General features: G+C 44.7%; 1 protein-coding gene across 1 annotated transcript in view; it reads left to right on the forward strand.

The window, feature by feature from the left end:
• Positions 1-11552, forward strand: part of Arhgef33 (Rho guanine nucleotide exchange factor (GEF) 33) — an 85317-nt gene extending 73765 nt beyond the window's left edge. Inside the window, exons 16-18 of the mRNA XM_005391043.2 lie at positions 211-360; positions 4329-4468; positions 11348-11552. Of these exons, the coding sequence (XP_005391100.1) occupies positions 211-360; positions 4329-4468; positions 11348-11477 (420 nt within the window). The 3' untranslated portion in view covers positions 11478-11552. The remainder of the gene's footprint in view (positions 1-210; positions 361-4328; positions 4469-11347) is intronic.
• The last annotated feature ends 6 nt before the right edge of the window (positions 11553-11558 follow it).

Below are 11558 nucleotides of genomic sequence, written 5' to 3' on the forward strand. Positions count from 1 at the left end.
CGGAGCGCAGGGTGCACGCGCGCACGCGCGGAGGCGGAGCGGGTCTCGGCTGCGCACGCCCGAGCCAGTGTCTGTCTCTCACGCTCTCATTCATTCTCTGTCCACCGCTCGCCCGCTCAGCTAGCTGTGTCGTCCGGGCTGGTTTCAGGGTTCTGCTTTTTCCGAGTTGCTGCGCGCGACTCGGAGCTGTGTGTCTTCTCTGCCTGCTAGGTGGCACCCTCTTGTGTCGGTGTCAGAGTGCCCAGCACCGTGCCGTCCCGCTGCGCCCCGTCCTCCCACCAGGTCAGATCGTTCCTGCCCGGTCTCCTTTTGACCAGAAAAGGGTATCGTGTTAAATTTGCACACTCCGCAGGGATGAAGGTAGCCCATAGTAATCAAAGACACACTGACTCAGAGACACCACCTTTGTCCTCAGTGAATGTCGAGCGCTCTGATGTTTGTCTGCAAGGCTTGCGGCATTTCAAACGGCGCTTAAGTCTGTCCTTAGGAAAAGGCCACTAGTTCCTGAGCAAATGTAAAGGAAACAAAGGCAGTTTCCGTTTAAGCAGAAAGCAGCATCAGAAGGCTTACCCGTGCCAGCGCCCTCCATTCCCCCTGCCATCGTGAAATGAGTGGGGTCCCCTTGGAGATCACCGACTCATTACTTTTCCATCAGGCCTGCCTGGTGACCGGCTGTGTGCTAATTGCTGAGGATTCAGAAGTCTGTCCTGTAGGACTAGTTTAGTATATGTGGATTGTAATAAACCATGGGAAACACAGGATTATAATAAACGATGGGAAACTATAGGAGTTGTATTTAAAACCTCTTGGAGTGATGGTGGTCAGAGAAGGCCTGAGAAGTAGTTTTTGCCTGGCAAAACTATTAATAAAAGCCTACCCGTATTGAATGTAGGAATTAGATTTTAAAAGGTGCCTAGAAATTAGCCGGGGGAAGGATGATGTACTGAAACATGACAAAGACTCCTGCCCATGAAACAGCTGGAGGATGCTTTTCTTTGGGCATGCTGAGCTACGTGGGAAAGGCGGAAATTAGGCCGGAGGGACCGGAAGGGGCTGCATCATGAGGAGCCCTGGAGGCTGCTGCCCATCCAGACTCCAGGAGTCAAAGGACTGTAAATGTCTGGTGCCCAAAGAGGGCAAAACCAAAATAGTGTGTTCAGGTAAAGTTGTTAAAGTTGATCAGGGTTGTCCAGTTTTCTTCTGGCTCGGATTCTTCAAGTCCCAACTTTGTAAAATTCTGTTAGTTAAAATTTCTTGAACAGATCAATCTTAGGCATGTGTCACAGTTTAAAAGTTCATGAAGGAGGGAAATAGAATAGTGCTGATGCAAAGTACCTTGGATGCGCACATGCAGAACCTTCTCACTTTGCAGTCCGTGCTGTAAAGAATGCTTCTATATCATATGTCTCATAAAAATGTCTGTTTTTCTAGTTGATGTGTGAAAATCTGGGAGTTCAGCAATTGTCAGGCAAAAACCATTCATCAGAAGTAACAAGTAATACATGTTTATCGGAGAAATAAACAGTGATCAATACATTTATGACTTTACCAGACATACCCAGTAGCAACAGATACTATATTAGGGACTGATACACTTGCTGGACAACAAGTTTCACCCCCGTATTGTAAGACAGGAGTCAATTTAATTTAGGAAGTATTAAGTGGAAGTCAGTTGAAAAAGACCTTTTTTTCTAGCAGTGGGTACGTAGCACATTTTCAAGTATGCAATCAAAATTCCCATTGCTCTTGTGTGTTTATGGACAATATTTTTGTTCCTTAAAATGCAGAAGGCCTGGGTTGTTGGGAGTCCTAGAGAGAAGTGGCACACAGAGTATAGGTGGCAAGGCTGTTGTGCATATATACGTTTGTGCACGCATATACGCATGCGTGCATGTTTGTGTGTGTGTAAGTGCATGTGAGTGTGTTTGACATGGGGGTAGGATGGAGATTGTAGCTGCAAAAGATAAAAACGCTGCAAAGCCCTCCCTTCAGAGGCATCATCCCTTGATTCTGGAGATGTGCAGAACTCCTGTTTTCTTCAAATATATTCTGCATCTCCCACCCCTGCCTAGGATAGCCAGCTAGAGCCTAGGCCAGTGGCGGCAAACCTATGGCACGTGTGCGACAGTGGGCTGTTCATGTCATTGAAAGCTCCAAAAGGTTTGCCATCGCTGGTCTCGGTCTTAGTGTCCTCTCCACATGGGTGGAGAAGGAAGACAGTGTACGTTAGTGTACAGAGCATCTGCCTTGGCTTCTCTGTGTCTCCAGTTTTCTTACATTATAAAAATAACGTTTACCTTACCTCACAGAGGAGTTGTGACAATCAGGCCAGATGAGATAAAGTTTATGAATATACTCTGTGAACTGTAGAATATTATACAGATGCAAGGTTTTACTCAGGTATAGTTCCACAGAAAGATTTTCATAAAACAGTAGATTTAGTTTACCTGCATGAATGGATTCATTTTGGGTTGTGGTTAAAAATGACTTTCACAGAGTTTCCGTACTCCATAGGAAGCAAAAACAAGGCATTTCCATTTGTGGTCCTGTAATTCTAAGTCCTTGTATGGAACATCACTCAGCAGGCGTTTTGCCCAGCTTTAGCCGGTGAAATCCCACTTCTCAAAATGTGGTCCTTGAAACAGTAGTGAATGCGTTAGGGGGGAATTTGTTACAAACCCAGAATTTGTAGCCAGGCCTTCTGAGTCAGAAATTGCAATTTAGGATTCATACTTAGGTGATTCATGCAAACATTAAACGCAGGTAGACAGAGCTACTGCTTTTCATATCTAAGTGTGCATAAGGATTGTCTAGGCTTCAGAGATTTTGATTCTCTCAAGTCGGATATAGTTCATCAATTTATTTTACTTGTTTTTATTTATTTTTTTGAGACAAAATCTCAAACTCTTGGGCTCAAGTGATCTTCTGCCTCAGCCTGTGTGGTAGCTGGGACCACAAGTATGTTCTGCCAGGCCTGGCAGGAATCCACATTTTAAATAGAGGCTTTAGCTGATCCAGCAGTCCCAGGACTACACTTTGAGAAACAAGGAACTGTGCCATAAAGATGTTGATCTCTATGGCTTAATTGTGAGTTTTAGCAGAATCTCAGAGAATTTCTCATTCTGCTACTATAACCTCAATTTGAGTTCTCAAAGTTAAACCCATTAGTCCTGAAAAAAATTCATTTTCACGCTTTGCTTTTCCATCAGTAAGCAGTTACCCACTCAATTCATGAGATTTTCAGGGCATTCTCTGTGCTTTTTGCTTCATCTCCTTGGGTACTCTTAAGGTTGTTCAAAATTAAGCAGCTAGTTTTAGTTTTAAGTTACAGTCACCAAGGGCCGGGGAAATAGCAGCACAGCACCTGCCTGGCAAGCACAAGGTCATGAGTTCAATTCCTGATACAAAAAAAAAAAAATAAAAAAAAAAAATAAATAAATAAAATAGTCACCTCAGGGTAAATATTTTGTTCCTTTAGAATATAAATGTGCACATTTAGCTGGTAGGCATGTAAATATGTATGCATCTCTCTAGTTTGTAGGCATATAAATGTACATATTGGCATAGCTCACATTTAAAAAAAAGGGTGCACAAAAGATACATCCTTATTTTTTATTTATTTTACTTTATACTCCAAATATCATGGATTATGAGCTATAAAAACTATATTAAAGGCACATTTATAGTTTGGAAATATTAGCTGACATTTACTTCTAAACATTTCTGGCCTTTCAAAATTTTTTTTTTTGAGACAGGGTCTCACTGTGTAGTTTAGGCTAACTTTGAACTCATTATGTAGCCCAAGCTGACCTCCATCTCATGGCAGTTCTCCTGCCTCAGCCTCCTGAGTGCTGGGGTTGTAGGCATGTCCTACCACGCCTGGCTTCTCAAAAACTTCTTCCCTCATAAGCCTAAGCCGGAGACTTAAAATGAACTTAAAATTATTATTACAATTACAATTAAAGAATTTTATTTTGTAGAAGGAGGAACATATCCAGAGATATGAAAGGACAGTTTTGGAGCCAGCATAAGAATTTATTTTCTGTAATTTCAAATTCCATTATTTCTTTATCTTTAATTATTGTTGTGTCATAGCCTACCCTGGACCCTTTTCTTGACATGTAGAAAATACAACACTTGGCAGAAGATTCTCCTCTTTGCACCTGCTAATTTCTTTGTTAGTGTAGGTTTGCTTTAGTTGGGGTTAGGTGTCCACTGGTAGTCTTTTGGGGTAGGAGAGGAAATTGGTAAGCTAAGAAAACTGTCCCACAGTCAGGATAGACATTTTAGGAAAAGAATGAAAAACCATCTCTCTTCTGTGTTTTCAGGAAATGCATTTAGAAGACGCCACCCGCTTCTGTCCGAAGGAAGAAAGAGAAAGTGAACAAACATCTTTCAGCGATCAAAATCCCAGGCAAGACCAGAAAGGGGGCTTTCGCAGCTCCTTCCGCAAGCTCTTTAAAAAGAAGTGAGTAGCCCTTAGACAAGACAGCATTGTAACTCATTTCCCTTTGGGCTAAGTCTTGAAGTTTTAACAGTGATAATAATCAAGTAACCTGGTCTCACATCACTGCTTCAAGTTCAGTGCCTGCACCCAGTAGCCTCGATGCCTGCGGGGTGAAGATTTTTCTCTTATAATCTCCCAGAGTAGAAGCAAACTCAGCTCTCCCCCCACCACTTCTGTCTTTCGTCCCTCCTTCCGTGTTCCCAAAGTTATGTGTATTGAGGAGTGGGCAGAGGAGGTCCCTTGGAGAATGAGCTGGAAGGGGTGGGATCTTCTATTGGAGTTGGCGTAATGGGTGCTGCGTGAGAATCTCTCCACCTATCCAAGGACATCTCAGCAGTGCTACCTTCCTGGGCATATATTTATCCTGGGGGTAGTTCGTGTTTATTGGGACTTCTGCTAGTGTTTTTCCTGAAAGAATGGATTTGACTTAGGTCCTATTTAAAAATCACCTGAAGGGAGTGTCTGTACTCTATATGCGGCAAAAACAAGGTGTTCACTTCCTTTGCCCTTCTGTCAGTCTGTGACTTGGTTGTATGCGGCAGTGCCCCTCGGGCATTTTGGACTGTGCTCTGTTATAGTCTGGCGGGCAGGGCAGAGCTGTGCACTCACATTGACCGTGGAGGGACTGGCTAGTTGAGTCACTGCCCGCGGGTGACCGCTGGTCCGCGGGCCTGCCTCTCTTGGCTGAGGTTGCTCTCCCTGCTGGCGTACTTAGCCTCTTTTGCTGGAGGTTCTTGCAGTCAGTTTTAAGTAACAAGTCTTCGTACAGTGGGTAGAAAAGTTAAACAAAGGCTTATGGCTGTCTTTAGAGCGTTTCTGAGAAATCACTTTCTTCTTAAAAGCAAAGGTTATTGCTGATGGAGACGAAGGTTCCGGAAGAAGCGAGGGCGAGGCTGGGTGTGGAGTTTGGTGTGTTTCGTTGTGCAGCTTGTCTGATCTCCTCCCGCGGGGAGGGTGGTGCTAAGGGTAGGGGGTCTTGCGTTGTGGGTCCTTTGGCTGTCGTGACTGGAAGAGGGGAGAGGAAGGGAGAGCACAGCTGTGCAGCTCGCCTCTGCCTTTCCGTTTCGCTAGGCAGCTCACGCATGCGTGACTACTGCTGGATCTTCAAGCGGTTCTATTCAGGGGTTGAGGAGTCATGAATTGGATCATAGACTTTCTAGGATCATAGACTTAGATCTTTCTTGGCCTAGTGCCTACTTCTGTCAAGTTTTAAAGGGGTGGGAGGACCTAGAAGCAGAGAACCTTCCAGTCTGAACTTGGGATTTAGGCTCCTAAATTCTTCTAAGGACTCCAGAACTTTTTGTTTGTTTTGGGAATCCAACTCAGGACCTTGTGCTTGCCAGGCAGGCGCTGTGCTGCTGAGCTGTCTCCCTGCAGGACTCCACACTTCTAAGGCACTACTTGAGTCTCGTTTTTTTGAAGCATGGTATTTCCAAATCAGCCACTTTTTGCCCACTACCCCTCCTAAGGACTGGGTACTACGGGAAAAGAGTGAGCGATAGCTCTACCACTGGTTCCTTTGCAAATTCCTGTTTGGGTCTCGGGGTAAAACTTAGAGGAAGGGTGCTTAGCTAACCTGCTTAAAGCCCTGGGTTTGAGCCCCAGCACTGTGTAAAAAAAGAAAGAAAAGTCTTGTTTATCAGAGATGTAAACACATGCTCTGCCAGTTACGTGAGGCAGAAGGAGCAGGCTTGTCTCCTGTGTCCAGAGAGGAGAGCCGATGCATGCAGAGTGTTGGAATTGGCACTGTTGGCCTCATGCAAAAGTGGATTTTTGTAGTAGAAATTAGGTGACTGTGGCAGGGATGCTGTAAAAGACTCCTGCGCTGGGTGGAGACTGCTAAAGAAATCGCTGAAGTCCGTTGCAGTGTGGACAGTTGCTTTATCTGTAGTTTGACTTCGTTGTAACTGAGTGAGCACATCTCCCGTGTCACCTGCAACAAGCAATGACCGAGGCCTTGGAAGTGGCATGTTAGAGACCCACCACGTAGAAGGTCAGCTTTTCTTTTTCCACAGCCCTCTCTCCCTGCCAGAGCTTGGTAAAATGCAGAGAGGACTTGCTGTGAGATCTCCCAATTCATGTCAGGTGATTGTTTTTGGTCCTCTTGCAGCGTTTGGGGATTTTCCTCAGAGAAAGGAGTGTGGATTTCCATAGTCTTCTGTCCTTTCTCAGAGATCCATCTGTGTCAGTCGTATTGCTGTCAGCAGTACTGGCGCTTCCCTTTGTATGTGAAATCTGAAGTGTTCCCTGAGCCGAAAGCGGGGCCACGAGACGAGCCTGCCTTTGGCAGGCTTCCTTTGCTTCGCTGAGCTGGCCTCCCACAGGCCGCGCTGTTGGGCAGCGCCTGCCGTGGCTTTACGCTTAGGGTACTGGGGCTGTGACTCGGGAAGAGTGCCGTGGGGGCTTATCATGGGGTAAAGAAGCAGTTTAAGTAGCTTACCCTGGGTGTTTTCATCTGAAAACCATGGCAAATTCATAATAGACCTCGCTGCAATATGATTCTGTAGAGAGGAAGGGTAGGGAAGACCCCTTCATAGTGCAGGAGAGCCAGTTCTTCCGTGCGTGCACTATTCCGGGTACTTGTTGGAGATCATGAGTGACGTGGTCCAGCCATTGTACAGGAGTGTACTCTGCAGTCAGGTGTATGTACAGGTAGAGGAAGGAGCCGAGAAGAGATGCTCAGCCCGTCCTCCTTCCGTGGGCCAGGAAGGCAGACCGACAGCAAGCTCAGTGAATTCAAGAAGGGGCCGGACCTGGGTACCAGAACCGCTCCGGAGCCTGGCCTCACAGTTCCAGACGGGTCAGGGCCACAAGAGCTGCCTGTGTCATGTCTGGGGCTCACCGCCTTTCCTCCCTGCAGCCCTCTGGAGGCTCACTCCTGTCTACACTGACACACTTTTTGTTCCATAGGGGCTTGTTTGGCTGGTGGCCCCACACACCCAGAATGCTGCTTCGGGATGAAGCTAGGCATGGAGCCAGATGCAGCAGAAAACCCGAGAAAGGGTTCTCTTCCCTCTGAGGCTGGGAGGGCCGAATGTTCATACCCACAAGGATTCAAAAGGGAGAGTCAAGTTGCCATCATAAAAAAAAATCCTGAAAAAGCCCACGATATTTGGGGAAAAGGGTGACCCTCTGATTGTTTCTGTCCCAGGCTCATTTATCCTGGGTAGATACCAAGACACGTGTCCCTAAAAGCTATCAACAACTGATCAGAATAAAGTCTACATATTTTAAAGTTTGAAAATGTTAAGTGACTTGAAACATTTTAAATGGAGATTCCTAGAAGCCAGGAACACACCTAATGTGAAAAGCTGACGCTGGACTAATTCCCTTGCCTATGAGCAGGGTGGAAGGCAAACTGTCCCTTCTAGAGGGATCTATATGGAGACTGTGAAACACCTAAACCTAGATTATTCTGAAGGCTGAGGCAGACTCTTCTTTATATGTAAACCTTGCGTTTGGGTAACGTGTGTTTTTGGTTGGGAGCGTGGTGGTGGAGACGAGGACTTCGTGAGACAGTTCAGGGACGAGAATGTAGACGGTGCTCTCTCTTTTCATCCCCAGTTCGGGGAAGGGGGAGACTAAGAACACAGCATCCAAACGCCCATTCTCCTTCTGTTTAGCAGTTTGTAATGTCTATGCCTCAAGAGTATTTCCATTCCCGCCCTCCCCTCCGTCAGTCGTACCAAGTTCCATTTTCTGAGTCACACACTGCAAAAGTACGTTCCCAGGGATCCATATAATTACATGTCAGTGAGTTCTCTTTTTGGGTGTCTCCTCAACGATTTTTGTGTATGCCCAGCCTTCACCGTGAGGCAGACGTGTAACAGAAAGAGGACTGATGAATCAGTTGGTGATTTTACCCTCCGTTCCTCTCTGCCTCCGTAAAGCCCGCCTCAAGCCCCTCCTCCGTGCTTACCTATTTCATAGCTCATTTCCTGTATGCCTTTAAAACCGAAGGGGAGAGTTGGAGGGATAACCATCTCATAGTACTTCATCTTGATTATACGTGTTCACAGATGATTGGGATCAGTCGTGCTGGGTCTTTAGTGTACTAGGTTCTGTCCAGTACAAAAAAAAAATAATAGTTTCTGTCCGTTAGGAGCTTACAGTTCAGAGTAAGGGTAATTCAGCTGCAATTTGTAGTACATAGCACATAGTAAGCACTCAACAAATACTTATTAAATGAATGTTCATTTGACGCTCTATTCAGTACAAAGGCCGACGGATGGCCAGAGGATAGGCGTCCGCCCTACACCCCTGATCTCTCCTCCCTGTGTGTGTCTCCTGAGGCTTTCAAGGAGGGTAGTCTTTCCCGTCAGAGAAGCAAGTCAAAGACTTCTGTGGTACTGTATTCCATTCCTCTCCCTTCCCTCCCTTGGACAAGCTTTCCAAGTTTATTTGTAGTAAATCCGTATCTGTTGACCTGTCTGACTTATGATTTTCTTTGTCTCTATCACTTGAATGGAAGGAAAATTAGCAACAAACCTGGTCCTTTTTCCTCTTCCCGTAAAACGCTGGGATTGCTGTGTGTCGGATTGTACTTGTAGCCACTGTCCCCTTCCCCAGGAGGTGTCTGCCTGACAGTCCCGATACTGTCAGCCCACGTCTGCCTTGCAGTCAGCCAGGATCGCCTTAGGAGCTTAAGAGCCATTGCCGTGTTTTATGGAGAAAGGGCATAAAAGCAAATACGCTGTGCCTTTCTCTTAGCAGTTCAGGTATGCATTGCTTGAGAGCCTCAGCCATATCTGTGGGAGAGTCCAGACACCTAGGTAGTCACGTATTATGTTAAGCGTTATAAAGAGATGGGTTCAATTTATTCTCAAAGAGAAGATAATGAGTTTTTAGTCAAGGCTACCGTAGAACGCTGAATGTTGAAAAGAATTAGTAAGTTAGACGTTAGTTAAAGAAATGCAGAGACATTCAGGTGCTGGAGACACAAGGAAGTTACAATTTGTGAAAAGAGCAGTTGAAAGAGAAAAAATAACTAAGCCGAGTCTGTGTGCTTTGAAAACTAGACAGGGCGATTTTGGCATTTGTTTCAGAAATGGGAACGCAGCTGGTGAAGATTTCTGTGGTCCCTGGGGCTGGTGGTGATACGAAAGCTTTCCCATTTCCAGGTAAACACCACACAGTTGCATGTTGGAACATCGGAGTGTAACGTTTGGGTTGTGGAGAGATCAGATGTAGGTAAGAGGGGAAACGTGAGGCGAAGATTTTAAACTTTGCTTAATAACTTTCTGTTGAGAAACTGTCATGGGGGGACAATTCAGCCGTCCAATTCAAATCCTATTCCCCACTTCCTGCCCCTGAAACTAAAGGCATTCCTAGTCTTCTGACTAACAGAAGATATCAGGAAAGGGTTAAGTGGTCCAGAACACATCTCTATAACATTTTGGGCACCACTCATCAGAAGTGATCCGAGTTGGAGTTAGGCAGGAGTTGTGAAAGATAAGAGAAGATCTGGAGTTTTAGGGAAGGGTGTGGAGAGTCTCTTATAGGAGAACTTCACCCCACCCTTATACCGTCTTCCTTGTTGAGCACCAGATGTAGTGGAGCTGAGACAGAACAGTTTTTTTTCTGTTTGCTGGGAAGCAGTGGAAAAATGCTCCTTACCAACTAGAAATAAAAGCGTGGTGGGCAGCTATGGCTTCATCTGTGATACCAAATATTAGGGTGAAAGTGGAAATAATCTAGTCAGTCAGTCAGGTGTCCAGGATAGCATAATAATTAGTCTTTGTGTGGATTCAGCTTCTTCCTTTGGGTAATGTAAAGGGATGTTTGAATTCTGCCCATTTAATTCAGCAAATGATAGTCAGATAGCTAAGAACAACAGTGAGGTCTCAGTGAGAGCGTATCAGTGACAGTGACCTACCTTGGAGGCCAGTTGTCCTGTGCGGATAGTGTAAACATGCCCAACTCAGCCTCAGCATAGGGAGATCTTGTTCAGTTTTGTAGGTACTTTGGACAAAAACTTACGTCTAGCATCACTTGCATACATCCTCCATGAGGTCTTTTGATATTGGTTCTCGGTTGCTGGGCTACTTTTACCCATTCTAGTTCAGAATTTAAGCTAGTGAAAAGGACTCAGTCTAGCTTATCAGAGGTTATTTCCAGAAAGCCTCCTCCCTCCAGGGACTTCTGACATGAACAAATTGGAGAAGGTGCAGAGCTGGAGTGGATTACCCAACTGGCTTACCCAAGATAAAGGAAGAATGCAGCCTCGACTGGGCACGCAAATGGACTGATTTGAGTTGTTGACTATTGGTTGGCTTTGGTCTCCTTTGTGGTGGTTGAGATTTTAGTATCTCCTCAATTTGATTACTGTACTTATTTTGCATTCTACTAAATGTAGCATATATGTGTGGTTGGTTCAATAAATCTTTCATTTTAAAATGAAAACAAGCAGAAGCAAGAGTTTGTAATGTAATGCCTAGATTGAGTAAAGGCCTTTGATAACGTTGGTGGAGAATAATGAGTTCTGTCCATTTTAATTGAAGGGCAATGGTAATTTGTGAATTAGTTTACTTCATTGAATCAACAACAGGATTTTTTGAATTTTCTAAGTTGTTATTCCCCTATTACAGTGTTACTACACAGTATCTTACACCGACATCTACAGTTGTCAAATTGTCTCATAAAGCATTAGAAAGATATTCTCTTTATGTTTACTACAAATCTTAGATACACATGTACTGAGTCTCGAAATGAGGGGAGTAAAAGTTATTCCAGTCTAGGAGGCAACTGTTTTACAAATGCAGAACAATTTGGATAGATAAAATATTTGAAAACAATTAAAACCAAATCAACCTGTACTTTATCTGTGTGCTGAGATTTTAGGTCCAGTGGATCAGAATACAGGGAAAAAACTAATGAGAACCCCTCAATGGATCCTTCACCCACCAAACAAGATTTCTTCAGAAACCGACTTGCTCTTGCAAATGACCTTGACCAAGGAACAGCTGTGTAAAACATACTTAAAGTTGTATTCTCAAGTGGTAAGATGAGGATAAAAAGCTTGTATATATCTGTGTAGGAATATATATATATA

Source organism: Chinchilla lanigera, unplaced genomic scaffold, assembly GCF_000276665.1.
Source record: "Chinchilla lanigera isolate Chin_1 unplaced genomic scaffold, ChiLan1.0 scaffold00040, whole genome shotgun sequence".
NCBI classification, from domain to species: domain Eukaryota; kingdom Metazoa; phylum Chordata; class Mammalia; order Rodentia; family Chinchillidae; genus Chinchilla; species Chinchilla lanigera.